Below are 25,119 nucleotides of genomic sequence, written 5' to 3' on the forward strand. Positions count from 1 at the left end.
TCTCAGCTGCAGAGAGACAAGTACGGCCAACTTGCATGGGCTCTGGACAGTCACTGGAGGAGGTAGACGGGCTCCAGGTCGAGGCAGTGAGGCCGGGGAAGCTCAGGACTCGGCGGCGCTCTCTAATCCTGTTGTCAAGACGAGTAGAATGTGAGATCAGAGTTTCGAGGTCACTTGGGCATCTGATAGAGGCCAGGCCGTCTTTGATGGGGTCAGACAAACCATGGTGAAAGGCTGAAACCAGGGCTGCTTCGTTCCATCCACTGACTGCTGCGAGCGTCCGGAACGCGATGGCGTAGTCCGCGACGCTTCCTTCTTGCCGGATGGACATGAGCTTCCTGGCTGCGTCTTTACTGGTGTCTGCCTGATCTAAGACATGAAGCATCTCCTCCATAAACAACTTGAAATCAGAGCACTCTGGTCCCTGTCTCTGCCAAATGGCCGTTACCCAAGCTCGTGCCTTACCAGCTAACAAGGTTATCACAAAGGCAATCTTGCGGCGATCCATAATGTAGGTGGTCGGCTGAAGCTCAAAGGTGAGTTGGCACTGGGTAAGGAACTCCCGGCACTCACCGTGCTTGCCATCATACCTCTGTGGTGCAGGAAGGCTGGGTTCGCGAGGTGAAGGAGACAGCATGGCGGGAGGCACTGGAGCATGAGGTGGAGCAGGAGCCGGATCAGGATGAGGAGATGTGGGCAGAGGAGTCAGCTGTGCCAGGGTTTTCCCAATTTGCTGAAGCAGTACCTCGTGGCGAGCAAGGGCCTCACGTTGGCTCGTAAGTGTTCGTCCATGAGTGTCCATGGTAGCTCCGAAGTGTGTTAAAGAAGCCATAATTCCCTGAAGGTTAGCCAGGTAGACCGTTGAAGACGCCTCTGCTGAGTCGGTCATGACGGAGTCTTTCTGTTAGGGTTTTGCTGGCATTCGAACCCAGGTCATTGGTGTGATAATCCAGCAAACCCCCACTAGGCCACCAGGGGGATGACTCAAGTGCAGAGGCGTGAGGAGAAAGTAGAGTATCAAAAAAAAAGTTTATTTACACTATTTACAATCCAGTGGAAAAAACAAAAAGAAAATCCAAAAGCTCAGAAGATAAACCAAAATAAAAATATCCAAAGGTAAAATGTCCAAAAACAAAAGGAAAGGCAAAATGCTGAATGCTCAGAAGATCAAAAAGGTACAAAGTCCAAAGAAAGCAAAAATATCAAAAACACAAGGGCACAGGCAAGATACGTGGGACAGAGGAAACTGGCACTAGACAGCATAGCATAAAGACTCCGTGACAAGGGAACAAACAGAGGGGTATTTATACACAAACTAATTAAGGAACAGGCCGGGGCAGGAAACAGGCAATCAAGACAAACACAAAACACAGTGGCGGCCTCTAGAGGCCAAAACAAACATGACAAGATAAACATAACAGCGGCCTCTAGAGGCCAAAACAGTCCCAGTCCTAACAATAAGTTTGTATGTGATAATGTGAAAATATGTTATGACGTGATAAGTTTGTATGTCATAATAACATGAAAATATTTTGTTATAAGGTTGTATGTCATGATAATGTGAAAATATCTTGTTATAACTTGACAAGTTTTCTGTCATAATAACGTGAACATATTTTGTTATAATGTGATAAGTTTGTATGTCATAATAATGTGAAAATATCTGTGATAAGTTTGGATGTCATAGTATTATGTTATAACGTGATGTCATAGTATTATGTTATAACAAGATATAAATATCTTGTTATAACGTGATGTTTGTATGTCATAATAACTTGAAAATATCTTGTTAAAATGTGAAAGACATCCTGTTACAATAAACTTTTCATGTTATAACATGATAATGATCCATTTTTCTTTTTTTCACGTGGCAGCAGTAGACTGCTGTAGCGTAACGCAATGCTACTATCTGTATATGTATCTGTTTCATTCTCTAAATCAGAACCAGAAGTGGGCGTGGCTTAAATATGAACCCTTCATCTATGTCCCTGAAAAAAAAAAAACAAGACTGATGAAAAAACATTCAGAAAATATATCAGAAAGCAATTTGCAGAACATTATTCAGCTCCTGACCAGATCCTGTTCCTCAACCTCAGCTACATCTGTCGAGTTCAGAATCAGTTTCAACCAGATGGCCTGTGGACCTTTCTGGCAAGCTTTCTGTCTAATGTGACTGAGTAAGAAGGAGCACTCTTGTACATTTCAAAACAGATCAAAGGGAAAATCTTTTATTTACAGTTGACATCATCAGCCATCTCATTATATTTTATCAGTTTTCTGGATTTGTTACATTCCAGATAGATCAGAAAGTTCACTGGACAAGGTAGAAATCACGATAAATTAACGTAAAAGTTATTATTTTTTAAAATGCTGCCACATGATTGGATAATTGCATAAGTATGCAGGTTTATGGGTGTTCCTAATAAAGTGGTCGGTCAGTGAGTGTGTGTTGTGCACTGAACATTTTCAGATGGAACACCACAGCGTTTAGCTTTTAATGCTCAATCTTTAGAAACCTTTATGAATTTTTTAGATGTTTAAAATCGATTGTTTCGATGTTGTATAATACACGCATGCAAGGCTGCTTGCCTTCTAACTGTTTTAGCATGACGTAACCTTTCATGCTTGAAGGGATAAAGGATTTTGATAATGCTTACTTTGATGCTGGCTGACACACACACACACACACACACACACACACACACACACACACACACGACATATATACTCATAATGCAACACTCGTATTATTTATCAGAGCTGCGTGTCAGCCGTCTTTTCGGTTACACTTGCAAAATTTAAACAAGCAATATCATAGAACTCTATCTATCTATCTATCTATCTATCTATCTATCTATCTATCTATCTATCTATCTATCTATCTATCTATCTATCTATCTATTTTCATGTTCACTTGATGCAATATGCTTTACCATTCTCATCAAAATTTCACATGGCAAAAGTGTAGTTTTGGTGAGTCCAGGACTTACTTCAAGACACACAAAAATACACTGCTGGTTGTGTATAAACAGTGTGCATTCAAAGGTTATGTACTGTAGATCCACAGACTTGAAATTGGCTCCAAGAAATGTGCTTGTACTATGTGTGTGTAGGTTGCAGGGTTGTGACAGGCAGTATATAAACATGTCAGGTCCTCAGCTGTGGCTGGAGAGTCGGCTTTGTCCACAAACAGGGCAGAGAAAAAGCATTCGAGTGTGATTTGATTGACAAACCAAACCTCGATTTTCTTTCACACACTGCTCTTTTGTGTGCTGTCCCGTATGAGCTGCCAGCCGAGACTGCTTTCTGCAATTACTAGCTTCCTGCAGTGTACATTCAGTCCCAGTGTTGTGCCCGGAACCTTCCTGCTTTTGGGAATGCTTTCCTGTTTCTGAGCAACATTTATTTGAAAAGATGTTCTGAGTAAACATTATATATTATGTGCTTTTGCATACTAATATACAGTATGATATGATTTCCATGGTGACTGATCATCATTTTACAAGATGACAGGAAGTTTCTCAGAGCACTCAGTAATATGTATGAATATTGAAGAAAAAATAATCAGAATGATGTAGTGTTATTCTTAATACTGAATACGTCTAGGAAGTTTTTAGAAAGAGGTGTTATTTATATTGTTATAGTTAATTCTTCAAGGACAAGGTGATATGCATGTGTAAGTCCATAATATATCAGCATGAAAGTTATCAAGGACAGCTTTGAAGGAAATGTAGTGTCTTAAGAAAGTATTCATCGGCCTTCGTGTTTGTCCTGTTTTTTCGCATTACAAGCTGGAATTAAAGTGGATTTTTGGAGGGTTAGCACCATTTTGATTTACACAACATGCCTACCACTTTAAAGGTGAAAATAGTTGTTTTATTCTGACACAAAGAATAATTAAGATGAATAAATCTGGAGTGTGCATAAGTATTCACCCCCCAAGTCAATACTTTGTAGAGCCCCCTTTTACTGCAATTACAGCTGCAAGTCTCTTGGGGTGTGTCTCTATTAGCTTAGCACATCTCGCCACTGGGATTTTCCCCATTGCTCAAGGCAAAACTGCTCCAGTTGCTTCAAGTTAGATGGGTTGCTTTGGTGTACAGCAATCTTCAAGTTATCCCACAGATTCTCAGTTGGATCAAGGTCTGGACTTTGACTAGGCCATTCGAAGATATTTAAATGCTTCCCTTTAAACCATTCCAGTGTAGCTTTACCAGTATGTTTAGGGTCATTTTCCTGCTGACATTTGAAACTTCATCCCAGTCTCAAACCTCTGGCTGACTCAAACAGGTTTTCCTCCAGAATTGCCCTGTATTTAATGCCATCCATCTTTCCTTCAATCCTGACCAGCTTTCCTGTCCCTGCAGATGAAAAACATCCCCACAGCATCATGCTGCCACCACCATGCTTCACTGTAGGAATGGTGTTCTCAGGATGTTGGGTTTGCGCCACACATGGCATTTCCCATGATGGCCAAAAAGATCAGTTTTAGTCTCATGTGGCCAGAGAATCTTCTTCCATGTGTTTGAGGAGTCTGCCACATGCTGTTGGGCAAACTCCAAATGTGTTTTCTTAAGCAATGGCATTTTTCTGGCCACTCTTCCATAAAGCCCCACTCTGTGGAGTGTACAGCTTAAAGTCGTCCTATGGACAGATACTCCCATCTCTGTTGTGGATCTTTGCAGCTCCTTCAGTGTTCTCTTTGGTGTCTTTGTTGCATCTCTTATCAATGCCCTCCTTGTCCGGTCTGTGTTTTGGTGGGTGGCCTTTTCTTGTCAGGTTTGTAGTAGTGCCATATTCTTTCCATCTTGCTATAATGGATTTAATAGTGCTCCGTGGGATATTCAAAGTTTGGGATATTTTTATGCCTCCACCACCGTAAGGTGCAGAAGGCATTATGTTTTTTATTCCTCTGCCACCGTAAGGTGCAGGAGGCATTATGCTTTCGGGTTGTCCGTCTGTCCGTGCGTGCGTCCGTGCATCCATCCCGAAACGTTGTGAACACAATATCTCCAAGGCAGATGAAAGGAATTTCACCAAACTTTCACCATTTGTGCACTTGGGGAGAAAGATAAACTGATTCGATTTTGAGATCAAAAGGTCTAAGGTCAAGGTCACTGTGAGGTCAAATGTCTGTCCGCGTGCGTCCGTCCCAAAACCTTGTGAACGCGATATCTCAAAGGCTTATGAAAGGAATTTCACCAAACTTTCACTATTCGTGCGCTTTGGGACAAACATGAATTGATTAGATTTTGAGATCAAAAGGTCTAAGGTCAAGATCACTGTGAGGTCAAATGTCTGTCCGAAAACCTTGTGAACACAATATCTCCAAGGCAAATGAAAGGAATTTCACCAAACTTTCACCATTTGTGCATTTGGGGACAAAGATAAACTGATTAGATTGTGAGATCAAAAGGTCTAAGATCAAGGTCACTGTGAGGTCATATGTCTGTCCGAAAACCTTGTGAACACAATGTCTCCAAGGCTGATAATTTCACCAGGTCAAGATTACTGTGAGGTCAAATGTCCATCCCCAAATCACAACTTAATAAGGCGTGTAGTCTACCGGGCGGAGGCATCCCCATCGATGCTGTTGGCGTCGAGTTCTATCTAGTTTTATAACCCAACCCTGATCTATACTTCTCCACAACTTTGTCTCTGACCTGTTTGGAGTGCTCCTTGGATCTCATGTTGCTTGTTTTGTAGTGTTGCAGAGTCAGGGTCTTTCCAGAACAGGTTGATTTATATAGCCATCATATGACAGATCATGTGACACTTTGATTGCACACAGGTGGATCTTAATCAACTAATTATGTGACTTAAGAAGTGAATTGGTTGGACCAGCACTTATTTAGGGGTTTCATACGAAAGGAGGTGAATACCTGTGCACACTCCAGATTTCTGTTTTTTCATCTTAATTATTGTTTGTGTCACAGTAAAACAACAATTTTCACCTTTAAAGTGGTAGGCATGTTGTGCAAATCAAATGGTGCTAACCCTCTAAAAATCCATTTTAATTCCATCTTGTAATGCAACAAAACAGGACAAACATGAATGGGGGTTCAATATTTTTGCAAGACACTGTGTGTGTATAAGACTTGCGATCTGTCTTTCTGTTCATTTCTCTCTCTCTCTCTCTCTCTCTCTCTCTCTCTCTCTCTCTCTCAGGTGTGGTTTCTCTCTCTCAGGCTCTGTGCTCGAATGATGATTACTCAAACTCACTCCTGCATTTGGACCTGAGCAAGAACCCTGGCATATTGTCCGGAGAGGACGCAACGGTCAGGCAGCATGCACACACACACACAAATGAGCCTGTGCACACACACATATGCTAATATGCAAACATGCATACAGTGGTGCTTGAAAGTTTGTGAACCCTTTAGAATTTTCTATATTTCTGCATAAATATGATCTAAAACATCATCAGATTTTCACACAAGTCCTAAAAGTAGATAAAGAGAACCCAGTTAAACAAATTAGACAAAAATATTATACTTGGTCATTTATTTATTGAGGAAAATGATCCAATATTATATATCTTTGAGTGGCAAAAGTATGTGAACCTTTGCTTTCAGTATCTGGTGTGACCCCCTTGTGCAGCAATAACTGCAACTAAACATTTGCGGTAACTGTTGATCAGTCCTGCACACCGGCTTGGAGGAATTTTAGCCCATTCCTCCGTACAAAACAGCTTCAATTCTGGGATGTTGGTGGGTTTCCTCACATGAACTGCTCGCTTCAGGTCCTTCCACAACATTTCCATTGGATTAAGGTCAGGACTTTGACTTGGCCATTCCAAAACATTACCTTTATTCTTCTTTAACCATTCTTTGGTAGAATGACTTGTGTGCTTAGGGTCGTTGTCTTGCTGCATGACCCACCTTCTCTTGAGATTCAGTTCATGGACAGATGTCCTGACATTTTCCTTTAGAATTCGCTGGTATAATTCAGAATTCATTGTTCCATCAATGATGGCAAGCCATCCTGGCCCAGATGCAGCAAAACAGGCCCAAACCATGATACTACCACCACCATGTTTCACAGATGGGATAAGGGTCTTATGCTGGAATGCAGTGTTTTCCTTTCTCCAAACATAACACTTCTCATTTAAACCAAAAAGTTCTATTTTGGTCTCATCCGTCCACAAAACATTTTTCCAATAGCCTTCTGGCTTGTCCACGTGATCTTTAGCAAACTGCAGACGAGCAGCAATGTTCTTTTTGGAGAGCAGTGGCTTTCTCCTTGCAACCCTGCCATGCACACCATTGTTGTTCAGTGTTCTCCTGATGGTGGACTCATGAACATTAACATTAGCCAATGTGAGAGAGGCCTTCAGTTGCTTAGACGTTACCCTGGGGTCCTTTGTGACCTCGCCGACTATTACACGCCTTGCTCTTGGAGTGATCTTTGTTGGTCGACCACTCCTGGGGAGGGTAACAGTGGTCTTGAATTTCCTCCATTTGTACACAATCTGTCTGACTGTGGATTGGTGGAGTCCAAACTCTTTAGAGATGGTTTTGTAACCTTTTCCAGCCTGATGAGCATCAACAACGCTTTTTCTGAGGTCCTCAGAAATCTCCTTTGTTCGTGCCATGATACACTTCCACAAACATGTGTTGTGAAGATCAGACTTTGATAGATCCCTGTTCTTTAAATAAAACAGGGTGCCCACTCACACCTGATTGTCATCCCAATGATGGAAAACACCTGACTCTAATTTCACCTTCAAATTAACTGCTAATCCTAGAGGTTCACATACTTTTGCCTCTCACAGATATATAATATTGGATCATTTTCCTCAATAAATAAATGACCAAGTATAATATTTTTGTCTCATTTGTCTAACTGGGTTCTCTTTATCTACTTTTAGGACTTGTGTGAAAATCTGATGTTGTTTTAGATCATATTTATGCAAAAATATAGAAAATTCTAAAGGGTTCACAAACTTTCAAGCACCACTGTATAACAAATGTGTGATGTACACATAATCTGCCCTCATCACGTGATGGTCATACATTTGCATTTATACACAAAACAGTGCACTGCATGAAGTGCCGGAACTTGTGTCATAGCATGTACTTCACTATGTTTATCATCAAACATTCTCGCAATTAACACAGTGGATGAACTGATGCTGATTATTTATGTTTGTGTAGCATCTGCATATGTTCCTGTCACAGCCCAACTGTTTAGTCCACTTGGACCTATCAGGCACAGACTGTTGTGTGGACTCAGTGAGTACTTCCTGTCTTTTTCCATTTCTCCGAATTGTCTCCTCAAAATATATCCAAGGCATAACTGAAAGAGGGGCGTAAGTAAAAATGAACATGATTCCAAAGTGGTGACAGTGAAGCATGGTGGTGGCAGCATCATGCTATGCAGCTGCTTCACTTCAGCTGGACTGGGGCTCTAGTTAAAGGCCCGGTCCCACTGCACTTACGGATGCAAAGAGGATGTAAAACGTAAAAAAATCTTTGCCATCCGTTGGAAAATGCTATGAATCCGTTGTGTACTCATTGCATACGTGCTTCATACGCTCTATCCATCGAGCATCCATCCACCGTGATTTCATCCGCGCAAAAAGTTTTGAGCTGCACAAAACTTTTAGAACGGATGAACTTTCCGCTGTGTACGATGTAAATCCGCGACATATACGAGCAACAAACGTTCTATGTCCGTTATCATCCGTTAAACCTCTGCTGTATCCTCTCTGCATCCTCTGGGCATCCTCGCAACTCACATCCGCTGCAGCTGAAAACGGAAAGAGGGAGGAAAGATAAGGTACATGAAACGTCTATTCATCGTTAGTAGCACAGAAATAGAAAGGATGTAAGCGTATGCATCTCGTATATAAAGTATTCAAAACGGACAAAGCGTTTATATCTGGGATGTATCTCGTATATTTAGGATGTCTGGAGTATGTCTAGAGTATGTAGAAGGACACCTAGCAGCAGTCTCATCATCACAGTCAGTGTCAGGGGGTGGGGTGCTGGTTCTGACCTTCTTCACCTTGCCAGGGCTTGAACGAGTAGGCACGGACTTCCTTTTCTTGCCTGACTGGCGCACCATGGTGTTGATACAAGATGTAGTAGAGATGTATCAATGTAGCCTTCTTCAAAAACGAGATGTAGTAGAGATGTATCGATGTAGCCGCCAGCACGTCTTTCCGCTTTATGCTGACGGCGTTCGTGCTGCATCCCTTTATATCCGCGGAGCAGACGCAATTCATACCCCCCGCATGCGCAGTGAACGGTCTGCATCCGATATACATCCGCGCAACATCCCCTTTGTTTCCGTTAGGCGTACGTGATGCATCCCCTTCATCCGCTATGCATCCGCTCTTTCTGCTATGCGTCCGCTTCTCAGTTATCACCAGTAACCCCTTCGGAGCTGTCATCCACTTCCATCCGCTTTCATCCGCTAGGCTTCCTATGAACATGCGTTTAACATCCCCGCTATATACTACCCACGTCCGTTCTTTTCCGTTCTGTTTTCGCAAATTTTCGCCAATTTTGTCCATTTCTGGAGCGGATGAAAACGGATAGAGCCACCCCCGAAATTTTGCTCGTCCGCTGTATCCTTTTTGCATACGTTTTGTGTCCATCGGCCAGTGGGACCGGGCCTTAAGATTGAAGGGATTGTGGATAAAACTCCAGACACCAATCTATTTTGGCACAGAAACCTGCAGACCTTTGTTACACAGCTAAAGATGAAGAACATTTTCACCTTCTAGTACAATAACCATAAATACGGAATACACTGTGGCATGACTGTTATGTTTGTTTAAAACTGACACGTACAGTGTCTTGCAAAAGTATTCATCCCCCTTCATGTTTATCCTGTTTTGTCGCATTACAAGCTGGAATTAAAATGGATTTTTTGGGGGTTAGCACCATTTGATTTACACAATATGCCTACCACTTTAAAGGCGAAAATTGTTGTTTTATTGTGACACAAACAGTAATTGAGGTGAATAAACAGAAATCTGGAGTGTGCATAGGTATTCAACCCCCCAAAGTCAATACTTTGTAGAGCCAACTTTTGCTGCAATTACAGCTGCAAGTCTCTTGGAGTATGTCTCTATTAGCTTAGCACATCTAGCCACTGGGATTTTTGCCCATTCCTCAAGGCAAAACTGCTCCAACTCCTTCAAGTTAGATGGGTTGCATTGGTGTACAGCAATCTTCAAGTTAGGCCAGAGATTCTCAATTGGATTGAGGTCTGGGCTTTGACTAGGCCAGTGATTCTCAAACTGTGGTACGCGGGCTCCATTCTAGTGGTACGCCAAAGAATCACTTAATTAAATATATATAAAATTTAAAAAATAAAATAAAACGTGAAATACTTTCCATAATATCCGAATGGATGAAAATATCTTATCAACCGATGACAAGAAAATGAAAGGAGATACAAATTAAGTTAATAATTTTAAAAAGTTTGCAAGTGCTTCTGGGTAGCCATACGTAGCGTACGTACGCATTCCCGCCGGTTCCGCTGACAGACGGTTATCCGCCATTGGTAGACTAGGCTGTGATGGGAAAAGGTGGAGGTGGCTTTGCTAATTATGACGAGTATGACAAAATTACTGTCGTGGCTTAAATCCGCGAATGGGAGCGTGGATCAGGAGAGAGGGAGAACTGAAGAGGACGTGTGTGAGCCAAGCGCAGATGCTAACGACAGTGGCAAAACCAGCTCCAGAACTGCTAGCAAACGGCAGAAACCAGTGAGGAGGAAGTATGACAAAAAATACATAAAACTGGGATTCATTTGGAGCGGGACAGAGGAGCTGCCCAGGCCGCAGTGTGTTGTATGCGGGGACGTTCTGAGCAATGAGTCCATGAAACCATCGCATCTCAAACTGCATCTTACAACCAAACACACAGCACTAAAGGACAAACCAGTGGATTTTTTTTAAACGAAAACGTGATGAACTGAAGCAGTCCAAGTCCACCATTCTGTCCTATGGTACACCCGTAGCCAAAGCACAGGAAGCTTCATATCGTGCCAGCCTCCTGCTCGCCAGAGCCGGTAAGCCGCACACAATCGGGGAACTGCTGTGTTTACCATTAGCCAAAGAGATGACACGCATCATGTGTGGAGAGAAAGCTGCCAGAGAGTTAAACTTGGTGCCGCTTTCAAATGACACCGTGTCAAGGAGAATAAATGACATGGCTGACGATGTTAAAAAGACACTGATTGAGCACATTAAGAACAGTAGATATTTTACCATACAGCTTGATGAGACTACAGATGTTGCAGATTTGGCCAATTTATTTGATTCATTATTTAAGTACAGTGTTTTATTTTCCTATATTTAAACACAGTGTTACTGTTCAAAGTACTGTGTGTAATGTTACAGTGGCCAACAATATTAAATATACTTGTTAAATAAAACCTCCGCCTTGTTTTTAATGAATACTTAGGCCTACTACGCTACTGTATTTTAATGTTGGTCATTATGGTGGTACTTGGAGAGCCAAGTATTTTCTGAGGTGGTACTTGGTGAAAAAAGTTTGAGAACCACTGGACTAGGCCATTCCAAGACCTTTAAATGTTTCCCTGTAAACCACTCCAGTGTAGCTTTAGCAGTATGTTTCAAGTCATCGTCCTGCTGGAACATGAACCTTCATCCCAGTCTCAAACCTCTGGCCGACTTAAACAGTTTTACTGCCAGGATTGCCCTGTATTCAGTGCCATCCATCTTTCCTTCAATCCTGACCAGCTTTCCTGTCCCTGCAGATGAAAAACATCCCCACAGCATCATGCTGCCACCACCATGCTTCCCTGTAGGAATGGTCTTCTCAGGATGTTGGGTTTGCGCCACACATGGCATTTCCCATGATGGCCAAACAGATCAGTTTTAGTCTTATTGGGCGGCACGGTGGTATAAGTGGTTAGCACGGTTGCCTCACAGCAAGAAGGTTCTCTGTTCGAACCCAGCGGCCGGCGAGGGCCTTTCTGTGTGGAGTTTACATGTTCTCCCCGTGTCTGCGTGGGTGTGCTCCAGTTTCCCCCACAATTCAAAGACATGTGGTTAGGTTAATATGGGACGGCCTTAGGCTGAGGTGCCCTTGAGTGAGGCACCTAACTCCCAACTGCTCCCTGGGTGCTGTTAGCATGGCTGCCCACTGCTCTGGGTATGTGTGTGCGCTCATTGCTCATGTGTATGCATGTGTGTGTTCACTGCTTCAGATGGGTTAAATGCAGAGAGGAAATTTGACAAGTGTGTGATGAATAAAGTTATGCTTTCTTTCTTTCATTTGACCAGAGAATCTTCTTCCATGTGTTTGGGGAGTCTGCCACATACTGTTGGGCAAACTCCAAATATGTTTTCTTAAGCAATGATTTTTTTTCTGGCCACTCTTCCATAAAGCCCCACTCTGTGGAGTGTATGGCTTAAAGTGGTCCTATGGACAGATATTCCCATCTCTGCCTGCGAAAAATCATGAACATAAGATGGCAAGACAAGGTCTCCAACCTGGAAGTCCTGGAGAGATGTGGACTACCCTGCATAGAAAGCCAGTTAGTTCAGAGCCAGCTGCGTTGGACAGGACACGTCGTCCACATGGAAGACTCCAGGATACCCAAGATGTTGTTGTATGGTCAGCTGAAACAGGGACACTGAAATCCTAGAAGATCATGCAAATGCTACAAGGATACCTTGAAGACAAGCCTCAAAGCCTATGACATAGACATTGCCTCTTGGGATACCATGCTCCTGACCACCAACACTGGTGGCAGTTGTGCTCTACGGGCATCAGAGCTTTTGAACAAAAAAGAACACTGGCCATAAAGGAGAAACGAGAGCAGTGCAAGCAAGGCACACCTCCCACAGACGTCTTCCTCAGCAACACCTGTGGGAAATTCTGTGCATCAAGATTTGGACTCTACTCAAACAGGTGGACTCACATGGACAAATAGCCTGACTGCCTACTCATCCGTCAGCCCGATGGGAGACTCCATCATCATTGTTTGTGTCACAGTAAAACAACAGTTTGCACCTTTTAAGTGGTAGGCATATTGTGTAAATGAAATGGTGCTAACCTTCTCATCTCATCTCATCTCATTATCTCTAGCCACTTTATCCTGTTCTACAGGGTCGCAGGCAAGCTGGAGCCTATCCCAGCTGACTACGGGCGAAAGGCGGGGTACACCCTGGACAAGTCGCCAGGTCATCACAGGGCTGACACATAGACACAGACAACCATTCACACTCACATTCACACCTACGGTCAATTTAGAGTCACCAGTTAACCTAACCTGCATGTCTTTGGACTGTGGAGGAAACCGGAGCACCCGGAGGAAACCCACGCGGACACAGGGAGAACATGCAAACTCCGCACAGAAAGGCCCTCGCCGGCCACGGGGCTCGAACCCGGACCTTCTTGCTGTGAGGCGACAGCGCTAACCACTACACCACCGTGCCGCCCGGTGCTAACCTTCAAAAAAATCCATTTTAATTCCATCTTGTAATGCAACATAACAGGACAAACACAAAGGAGGATGAATACTTTTGCAAGACACAGTATGTTGTGAGAAGGGTTGCCAGATTTACATGGTGTATTAAAACACATTGTTTGTCTGAATAACTTTCCCCTATTACTGGAGAAATACTAACTGCTAGCTTTCGCCGAGACATGTTACGCTGATGTATATATTCTGGAAATGGAGGAAAGTGTTATCTGCCCTCTTTCACATACATGAGCTCACAGACACCTACAGTATAATTGGTTAGTGCCTCTCTGATTGACAGGACAAAACAGTAATACTGTACCATCCCGGCCACCTAGAAAGTAAGGCCAGTTTATCTCACATACACCAAGAAGCCTTTATTTATCACACATACACTCAAGCACAGACTTAAGCACAGTGAAATGTTTCCTCTGCATTTAACCCATCTGAAGCAGTGAACACACACATGCACACACAAGTGAGCAATGAGCACAAACACATACCCAGAGCAGTGAGCAGCTATGCTACACCACCCAGGGAGCAGTTGGGCACTTCAGCCCAACTTTCAGGCCATGGCTGCCCCGTGTTAACCTAACCATATGTCTTTGAACTGTGGGGGAAACCAGAGCACCCGGAGGAAACCCACACAGACACGGGGAGAACAGGCAAACTCCACACAGAAAGGCCCTTGTTAGCCGTAGGACCCAGAACCTTCTTGCTGTGAGGCGACAGTGCTAACCACTACACCACTGTGTCATCACCATACATAGAGTCCCGGGCCAAAGATAGATGTGGGATCAAGATTTGAGCTCGCGATCTGGTGACAATTTCTGAAGCCACTTTTGGCGCAACTACCAATTTTGGTGAAATTCTTCATAATACACCATTTTCAAGCAGAATGCACCAAATGTGAATACTGCTGCAAAAATGCACACGTTTGGCTTTCAGAGGAAAACCATTAGCTTCCTGTTGCCTTCATGTTCTTTCTGTTCAAGATCATGTTACAAATCAAATTATCCTTGAGCAAATGATCTCAAAGGCAGATAAGATGGGTGTAAATGAGGTACCAGAAGGCGTACTGAGGTTTGACATGCTGTATGTTGGATGCTGATAGTTTGGTGGATGGGGTTGAATTTGTTCCTGGTTTTCTCACATACTGTATTTTGCAGTTTCACTGTTTATCTTTTCTTTTTCTTCTTTTCTTTCATGATTTTCTCTCTCCCTCTCTCTCTCTCTCTCTCTCTTGCTCTCTCTCTCGCTATCTTTCTTTGTGTTCAACCTCCAGCTGTTTGGGGCTCTGCTCCGGGGCTGCTGCGCTGACCTTTCTTACCTCAACCTCTCGAAAAACTCCTTTGCTCACAGGTTAGATTCATTCTATCTCTCTTCCTTTCTATCCATTACATAATAGACTGATAACAAATTGCCTATTTTAACATAATGCATAAAACTACCGTAAGGTGTACAATCACTACATGGTGCATGTGTGTGTTTATTTGATTACACAAATAAAAAATGCTCTATTTTCAAGTCTGTTCTTATCTTAACTAAGCAACAGCTATGTTTTAGTGAACACCATCAACTATTATACACCTTATACAAATAATGGTAATGTTAGCTGGCTAGCTATTTTAGCCAAATGCTTTTGGGATTTCAGTACCTTGCTAGGTTCATTAGCTAGCTAGCAAGCTAGCTCATGTTAGTTCATACCATCTACCAGAAATGCCTATTACACATTATCCTGAGTGTTACCTATAGATGATATTTGCTTTTGTATTAAAAATCAAATTCAACTAACCAAATTAGCAAGACGATAATCTTAGACAAGCAATTTATGCTTAATTAAGTCCATTAACACCATTATTATACACTTAATCTTTTCACAATGATGAGCAGAAAAACCCCTCAATCAGATTTATTACTGAACCAAATCTAAAAGAGCTGAAATAGTTCAATAATACAAAAAACCCCACTTATTTCTACCAATCAGATGCAAAATAATATGTGTGCATGTATCTAATGCATCTGTTCACTGTGTCTTATCTCTCATATCATATTTCCCCCAAATAGGAAGGTGAAGGAGACTCTGCCGTTGTTCCGTCAGTTCTTCAGCTCTGCATTCAGTCTCACACACGTCAGTTTGGCCTCCATGAAGCTGCCGCTGGAAGCCCTCAGGTGAGACACCCACACTCATTCTTGAAGGCCGGAGGTCGAGTCCACAGCTCATTCACCAAGTTCCTTTTTTCTGTGAAGTAAATGAAGTCTCTTTTATATGATTGCCGTCTCAAGTCCAACAAGAATGGATTTAGATTTTTCATCATGTTCAGTAGATATTAGCTTACAGAATGGTGTAGCAACGTGAGTGTAATGTTAATATTAAAATTTCTTTCTTTCTTTCTTTCTTTGAAAGAAATTTGTTCTTAGGTCTGACCAACAACCCCCATATCAATGACATGCATCTCGACATCAGCAGCTGCGAGGTATCTCCTAATCTGTGTATTCTTGTGGCATGATTAAGGAATGGAAATGTATGATATACAGTATATCATGTTGCATACCTTGAGGGGGCAGCAATAAACGGTTTGAAAAATGCCTAGATTATTAGTAACGCAGACTTGTTTTGAGGATTGTCTTGTTTTCAGTAGTTTATCAAAACAATGTCGAAATTCAAAACATGTATCAGCACCATTTTTGTAAATGTTGTAGCATGTTTGTATGTAGTCTGCTGGGAAAACCTGTCAGATGTCCAGTTCAGCAGCAAACAAACCAGAAACCAAAACTGAGGTAAAATTGCTGTAAATATAAATAGACTACCAGTCAAAAGTTTGGATACAGCTTCTAATTCAATGTTTATTCTTTATTTTTGTTCACTGAAAGACACTTTATGTCTGAAAGGAATGATGGACTGTCGTTTCTCTTTACTTAGTTGAGCGGTTCTTGACATAATATGGATCACTTCAGTTGTGGAATAGACCCATTTACTGTCTTTTTATTATTCACTCTTTGATCTCAAACAGATTAAGAAGGTAAGAAATTCCACTAATTAACTTTTGACAAGGCATACCTGTTAATTGAAACACATTCAAGGTGATGACCTCATGAAGCTGGTTAAGATAATGTCAATAGTGTGCAAAGCGTCATCAAGGTAAACGCTGGCTACTTTGAAGAATCTAAAATATAAAAATGCTTCTGTGTCACATATACATTAGTCACGGCCCCCACCCACACTGTTGGTCTAGGGAATCAAACCAGCAATGTTTTGATCACAAAGCTGCATCTCTAACCTGTAGACCATGGCTGCCCCATACTTTTGTACCAAACATTTTTTGTTTTTTAAATACTTTTTGTGTACCACATAATTCCATATATTTTCCATATTTTAGTTCATATTTCATAGTTTTGATGTCTTTAATATTGTTTGACAATGTAGAAATTAGCCAAAATACAGAAAAAAACTATAAACATGTAGGTGTATCCAAACTTTGTGATTAAATTTCGTACATCCAATATGGTTTCATTATGTACTCTCAAAGCCCTGAATAAACTCAGGATCAAATTGAATATCAAACATTGCCGCTATGATATTTGATCATGGCAGATAGTGAATTTAATACTTGACTAGGGGTTGACTGATAGGTTTTTTTTTTTCTGGTCTGATACCGATTATTAGCAATCCAGGACACCGATAACTGATATTTGTGGCTGAAGTTCATGAAGTTCATAAATTTGATATTTGTAGTTTGAACATGTAGAAGAATTCAGTTCCTAAACACATTAAATGTAAATGAAGTGAACATTATGTTTAATATTAGAACATTATAAAAAAGTACTTCATCTCAAGGTGTGAATGTAAGGCTTTGATCAATTTGTTAGTGACACTCACTGGCCACTTTATTAAGAACACCTATACACCTGCTGTTTTATGCAGTTCTCTAGTTAGCCAATCCCTTGACAGCAGCACAAATGCATAAAATCATGCAGATACAAATCAAGAACTTCAGTTAATGTTTATTTCAGACATCAGAATGGGAAAAATAGTGATCTCTGTGACTTTCACTGTGGCATGGGTGTTGGTACCAGATTGACTGGCTTGAGTATTTCAGAAACTGCTGATCTCCTGGGATTTTCACACACAACAGTATCTAGAGTTTACACAGAATGGTGCAGAAAACAAAAAACATTGAGTGAGCGACAGTTCTGTGGGTGGAAACATCTTGTTGCGAAGAGAGGTTAGAGGAAAATGGCCAGGGGTGGGTTTCCCAAAAGCCTCTTAACGCTAAGAGCATCTTAACTAGGAGAGAGGAGTGTTCATTGTGATGCTCGCTCTACCATTTAACAATTATCTTTGTGCTACAATGCTTCTGGGAAACCCACCCCAGATTGGTTTGAGCTGCCAGGAAGAATATAGCAACTCATAGCAACTCTTTACAATCATGGTGAACAGAAAAGCATCTCAGCATGGAACAGCAGAAGACCACATTGGGTTCCACTCCTGACAGCCAAGAACAGGAATCTTAAAATCAAGAACAAGTTCCAATTGTGTACATGCTGTAGCCAAATGAACATAATCCTAGTGTGTAATCAGCTCAAACACACAGTGGACAAAGTTTTAAGAGCATTACATAGCATAATAAAAAGGAAAGGAAATTTATTAGCAGAGCAGAAGTGACTGAATTCATCGGTGGTTATTTCCTCATTGAAGTGAACATGAACAGGGATCAGTCAAGTGAATTTTATCTCCAGTGATGAAACAGAGATTGATGCGAGCAATCCTGATAATCAAAGTGAGATCTCACTTCCTGTTGTAAGCTTATATTGTAATTCTATAAAACTAGTCATAAAAGTTATAAATGTAGAGGTAGGCAGGGTGACTGTCAGTGGACTTGGAATGAAATATTTGAATGCAGTTTTCACCATTTTTAGTTTTGGGATAACCAAATTTTAAGATTTTAAGAAAAAAATGTTTGTTTTTTTTCATACTACTATAGAAATATGATGCAGTAGAAAATTTGACTATGTGACAGGTATTCCCAGGCTGCCGCATATTGTCAACAGTGCTTTCTGGCATTAACAGTATAACTTTTTTCACAGTTGTTTATCTTGTTATAATGATACACATTTACACCTGTCCTCATAATTTTTGAGTGTTTGGACAGTGAAGTCCAAAAATCTGAGCCCACTAGTGAAAATGCTTAAAAATGTTGATCATTTGATTTAATTATGTAATCAGCAGTAACCTGATTTAGGAATATTTACATTAATATTAGAATTACTTCATATTTCTTCAGACCCCCTTTTGATATAGGGACAATTTTTTGTTTATTTCCAATTTTAAAGGGGGGGGGGGGGGGGGGGGATTTTCGGCGTGGTCTCGGACTTTTGTACCCTGCTGTATATAAAAGGGATTTACTTCATTAGACTTCATAAATAAAAAAATCTGATTTATTTCTCATTAACATTAGCATGCATTCGCAAAGTGGTGTTTATGTATTTATTTATTGTTTAAAAAAATGCCACATTCAACACAATTACATCCAGAAGAGTCTTATCAGGACTACCAAGGTCATCTACTTTTATTTTTATCACAATACAAACATGAAATGCATTTTTAAAACCCTGATATGGCCTATATTTATACTGATTGATACTAATATAAACAGCATTTATGTAATAGATACATTTTACTTGTTTGATTGAATATTTTCTTTATTAGAGAAATTAGTGTGTAGCATTTTTCCATGCTTAGTAAAAATTCCAATGAGGCCATTTTGATGTAAACAGAAAATAAGTGTTAAATAAGTGTTAAATATCCTCATATAGCTACGATCAGCTGGAGCTGCTGTTATACAGGACTTGTTTCCACGAATCACGTCCATTGCTACGCTGGACATCTCAGACAACGGTGAGCTCCACTAATAAGACTCTACCAATGCAAAACAGTATGGCCTGTTGGTGAACTGTATTTCTCAGCAATCCACTGAATTATACTCTCTCAGGATGTTAAATTATCACACGTACTTCAGTCCTACTGAGGTTAAAGCTAACTATGCATTTTACACTAGGGTTTGACGCGGATCTGCTGACTGTTTTTACTGGTTTGTCCAGACATCCTTCGCTCCGACACCTCCACCTGGGCAAAAATTTTAACATCAAGAGCAGGTATGCCATTTTTAAACCTTTGCAAGTCTGTGTGTTTGTGATTATTTAGTGTATACACATCTGAATATGACAAAAAGGAGTCTAGTTGGAACAAAGATAACTGTTTTTCATCACACATTAAAAAAATAGAGACTACTTTGTGAATTGAACACTTACCCCGTAGAGCTAAGCATTGCTTTATTTTTTTTAAACTGCAATAAGCAATTTTAGCAATTCATATTTTTCCATGACAAAAACCATATTGGTTTTAAACTACGGTACCTATGTTACATTATGGTGGCACAGTGGTGTAAGTGGTTAACGCTGTCGCCTCACAGCAAGAAGGTTCTGGGTTTGAGCCCAGTGGCTAATGGGAGCCTTTCTGTCTGGAGTTTGCATGTTCTGCATGGGTTTCCTCTGGGTGCTCCGTTTTCTCTCACAGTCCAAACACATACAGGTTAGGCTAATTGGTGGCTCTAAATTGTCCGTGAGTGTGAATGGTTGAGAGGAGAAAACCTCTATAATAATCGTACTGGCAATGGGAAACCACTACTGTAATGTTCCCTAGACACTTTGATGGCTGAAGCCATCAGAGCGGCCATGTCACTGTTGTGATATGCCAAAATGGATGGATGGATGTTACATAACATGGCATTTAGCGGAAGCTCTAATCCAGAGTGACGTACAAGAAGTGCAAAAGTCAGGTAAAAGAAGTGCTGCACTTAGATTAGATTAGATAAAATTTTATTGATCCCTTTGGGCGGGTTCCCTCAGGGAAATTAAGATTCCAGCAGCATCATTACAGATAAACAGAGAAAATAGAGAAAACTTCAAGATAAATTAAAATAAATTATTTACATATACAAGTATAAAAAGAATAAGATATGGGGAAGAGGGGGGGAAGGGGGTGGCAGCAGGAGAGATATTGCACTTTATATTTCACATTATATTGCACATTGTCCGGTGTTGCTTATTGTTAGGCTAAGACAAGAAGGTTCTAGTACAGGGGCTTCAAAGTTTGGGAGAATAGCAGGGTACAAATAATTTACAGCAGGGTGCAAAATGGTAAAATGTCTGCCAGCGGCAGACATAATGCACGCAAAGCGTGCAGGAGGGGTTTCAAAGGGGGGTGCGCCCCCTTTGGGCACGGAAAATTTTATGAAATGCACTGAGAAATGGTGGCCTCTGGTAACTTTTAACAGTGAAAATAAAGGGTAATCAATACTATTTGGAAACTTGAAATATGAAACCATACCTCAGTCATTTTATCAAATTTCAGAAATATTTGCAAACAAACACATAAAAAGTAGTCCGATTGAAATCCACATATGGATGATATAATAATTTTAAGTCTGATGTGCACTTTGACTAAGCTAAGGTGACAAGTTTCTCCAGATTCTCTAATACTATTGAAGAATATGGTGAAATCTTGAATACAGATGAAGAACAAAACAACTTCAATTATAATCAAAATGTTTATTTTTTGGCAGTCAGTAAACTGTTACATAAAATGCAGCTACATGTACTTCATCAGCTGACTTCATCGTTATTAAAAAACAGCAGCTAGCAGCACTCATTGACAGTCTCAGCATTTCTATTGAAAATAACTTTTATCCAAATCTCATCAACCTAATCATGTAGGGGCCTACTGAATAGAAATTATATAAATCTAGTTATTTAGTGCGGGTTAGGCACAACAAATATTATATGAGTGTGTGTGTGTGTATATATATATATATATATATATATATATATACATATATATATATATATATATATATATATATATATATAGAGAGAGAGAGAGAGAGATGCAAGTACGAATTTTTCATGGGGCGGGATGGTTTGGAACAGGTCATCTAAAATTGGGATAACATTTACCCGGGACGGGTATTTGAGGCGGGTCATCTAGCTTAAGCTTGATTCGCGTTGTTACGCACACAGTTTGTTTTTTCGAGCAGCTGACAAACGCAGAGTCAACTTTACGAACTGTGATTATAATGTCTTAAGCAAGGCTGAGAAATGGTGGACTAAGACGTATTTATTTTTCTATATCAACACAATGACAGAATAAATTTGCGTTCAAAACGTACTTACCTTTCCCTCTAGACCTTTTTAGCCACGCATCCAGCATGGAGCCGCTTGCAACTCTCTTCGTCGCCATTTGTGAGTCACATGATGGTATGAACCATTCACAGTCCATGGAACACTCTAAGCCAATCAGAGTACGGCTTACATATGGCACAAGGGGCAGTAATGGCTGCACTCATGTCGAGGATGTAAACAAAGTTGACGCGGCAACGGACATACATGACATAGTGGATGTAATTTACGTTCACAACTTTTTTTGCCGTCAGAAATATTTAATATTAAATTTTGTGACTCGACTGACAATAGCCGGCGGCATAACAAGCCACAGACAGCGATTTGCCGCCTGTGACTTTTGAGACCGCAGCTAGTACTAACTGGACAAGTGATAGAATAACATTAAGTGTAATATTCTGTTGAAGTACCAGCAACCAGCCAAGGAAAACAAAACAATTCTACCATACAAATGAGCTGACAAAGAACAACTAAATAGAGAAAAATAAAACTCCAATGTCTAACCTCAGGCTAGCCAGTACACAGCCTGGTTTGGTCAAGACCACTATGCAATTACACAGTGGGCAAGGAAGCAGGGGAGAGGTGCAGGCTGAAGAGGTGGGTCTTCAGTCTGGCTTGAAGATGGTCAGAGAGTTGGCAGTTCTGACCTCAATGGGAAGGTAATTTGACCAACGGGGAGCCAGGACAGACAGTTGTCTTGAGCAGGCTGGGCAGAAGCAGAGAGGACAGATGAACAGTAGTAACGGAGCTTAGGGATCTGGCTGGTGTATAGGGTTGGATCAGCCTCTGGAGGTATGCTGGACCTGACCCCTTGACTGCCTTGTAAGCTAGCACCAATGTTGTAAATTTGATGCGAGCTGTGATAGGTAGCCACTGAACGGCAGCAAGCAGAGAAGTAATGTGGGAGGAATGAGGGAGGTTGGAAACTGTGGTGAAATACATTGTGCCCCTGAGACATAATGTTTTCCCCTGTGACTGTCACCTTCAAAAGCACACTACACGACACAGCACTCATGTCATTAACATTGTTTCATCATTGCACTCACACAACACGCAAGACCTGTGAACGCTGATTGGGAGGGTGGCCACGCGTGGTTGACGAAGCGCTTGCTTTAAATGTCACTATGCTGCATCCGTAGCTGAGAGTGAGTGTAGCGCAGCAGAGCAGTGCAGAGCTCAGTTTGGTTCCTGTGCGAGCAAAGCGTGAAGGTGCGATTCTGGAGTAGAAGCTAAACCGAGTGGAATACTTGTACATTGTTGCCGATGACGGAATTTGCGGCGGAGATTGCAAGCCGACCCAAGCCAGATTTCCGTGACGGAGGAACATCGCAAGCCACAGGTGAGAGTGGCTAACAGCTACTTCAAGCCCGATGCGGGAAGCGGATGGCTAAGGTCTGTTGAAGCTTCAGATCCAGGACAGTCCATTCTAAACAGCCAGCTCCAGAACTGTGAGTTAAACCGTTAATCCACACGCACCTTGCTGCTCGTTTACCAAGTGCTACAACTCACTGGAACTACAAACGCTCTCTCCCTCTACACACGCTAACATTCACAAACATACAAGCCCAAACACACACACACACACGTGTTAGAACTGGGGACTGTCTTGGCCTCTAGAGGCCGCTGTTATTGCTTTATCTTGTCATGTTTGTTTTGGCCTCTAGAGGCCGCCACCGCTTCTGTGTTTTGTGTTTGTTTTGATTGCCTGTTTCCATGTGCCTTTTACCCCCACCTGTTCTTTATTTCCTGCCCTGCCCAGTTTCTTAATTTCCCTGTGTATAAATACTTCCTCAGTTTGGTCCCTAGTCACGGAGTCTTTGTGCTGTTATGTTATCACTAGAGACCTCTGTTCCATGTTCCTTGCCTTTGTCTTTGTGGTTTTTGTACTTTGCTTTCTTTTGGACTTTTTTGGACTTTGTATTTACTATTTTTGGATCTTCTGAGCGTTTGAATTTTTGCCTCTTCTTTTCTGGTTTTTGGCTCTTTGTTTTGATTTTGAACTTTTGGTTTTTTCCCCGGTTATTTTCTGAGCGTTTGGATTATACTTTTGTTTTTGCCTTGGATTGTAAATATTGTAAATAAACTGTTTTTTTACTCTACTTTTGCCTCACTCCTCTGCATGTGAGTCATTCCCCTGGTGGCCTAGTGGGGGTTTGCTGGATCATTACACCAGCGACCTGGGTTCAATTCTCAGCAAAACCCTAACAACATGAACCCTGGGTTTACATGACATTTTTGTTTATTTTTCGTGCCCCTTTCACCGAATTGGGAGCATAACTTTGAGTTTGAACTTTGAAAACGTGCAAACATTGAAAGAAACTGAAGTATCCTATTTTTGTTTGAGAGTGCTACGTGCCCGGCTTGTTATGGAGTACTATTAATGCCATTATTTTTTGTGAGTAAGTAAAACAATACATGCACGCCTGGAAATTTGGTTTTGTTATAGATTTATGATTTGCTGTCGGTGGAGAAAATTTGAGTAAACAGAATATGCACGTTTGAAACTTACTTTTTGTTATTGTTTTGTTATTGCTGGCGGTGGTTACTTTTAGTTAAGTGGCAGGATTTTGGGCCTGCCTGGCGCCTGAACTAAAGTTACACTTAAACCTTGGGTGGCACCGTTACAAAACCAGGTTGGCTGCAGCATTCTGGATGAGCTGCAGAGGTCTGATGGCAGATGCTGGAAGGCCAGAAAGGAGAAAGTTGCAGTAGTCCAAGTATGAGAGGATCAGTGCTTGGACAAGGAGCTGAGTAGAGTGGGTGGTGAGGAAGGGGCAGATCCTTCGGATGTTGTAGAGGAGAAATCTACACATCTGCTGCAGCAGTGTTCATTGAGGAGGAGAGTCTGTTGTCAAACACCACCCTTAGGTTCTTTGCATTGGGTGAAAGTGACACATAGATGTCCCCCAGAGGGATGACGACATCCAGGGGTAGAGAGGATGGAGCAGGAATGTAGATCACCTCCTTTTTGCCTGGGTTGAGCTTCAGGTGATGGTTGTCCATCCAGCACTGGATGTCACACATGCAAGCAAAGATGCAAGCAAAGATGCAAGCAGAGACCTGTGTGTCAGAAGGAGGAAAAGAGAGAAAAAATTGAGTGTCATCAGCCTAGCAGTGGTAGGATAGACCATGACCCGAGATGAGATGTAGAGGGAGAAGAAAAGAGGCCCAAGGACTGAACCTTGAGGGACACCAGTGATAAGTGGGTGTGGTGCTGATATAGTGCCAGACCAGGTAACCTGAAATGAAGTGGTAGTCAGACAGATAGAGAGGGGTAACTTGTGGGATCTGAGATGGAGCAGTTTCTGAGGAAGACCAGGTCAAGGAGGTTGCCAGCTTTATGGGTTGGAAGTGAGTGCAGCAGGGAGAGATCAAAGGAGTGGAGTAGTGGAAGGAAGGCAGCAGAGTGGGAGGCTTCTAGGTGAAGGT

General features: G+C 41.6%; 1 protein-coding gene across 1 annotated transcript in view; it reads left to right on the forward strand.

The window, feature by feature from the left end:
- The window catches only part of LOC132869202 (capping protein, Arp2/3 and myosin-I linker protein 3-like), a 250,085-nt gene that overhangs the window by 107,448 nt on the left and 117,518 nt on the right, over positions 1-25,119 (forward strand). Inside the window, exons 13-19 of the mRNA XM_060902539.1 lie at positions 6,169-6,278; positions 8,157-8,234; positions 14,738-14,814; positions 15,520-15,624; positions 15,860-15,929; positions 19,270-19,351; positions 19,512-19,608. Coding sequence (XP_060758522.1) covers positions 6,169-6,278; positions 8,157-8,234; positions 14,738-14,814; positions 15,520-15,624; positions 15,860-15,929; positions 19,270-19,351; positions 19,512-19,608 — 619 coding nt within the window. The remainder of the gene's footprint in view (positions 1-6,168; positions 6,279-8,156; positions 8,235-14,737; positions 14,815-15,519; positions 15,625-15,859; positions 15,930-19,269; positions 19,352-19,511; positions 19,609-25,119) is intronic.

The sequence above is a fragment of the Neoarius graeffei genome, chromosome 2, assembly GCF_027579695.1.
Source record: "Neoarius graeffei isolate fNeoGra1 chromosome 2, fNeoGra1.pri, whole genome shotgun sequence".
Classification (NCBI taxonomy): domain Eukaryota; kingdom Metazoa; phylum Chordata; class Actinopteri; order Siluriformes; family Ariidae; genus Neoarius; species Neoarius graeffei.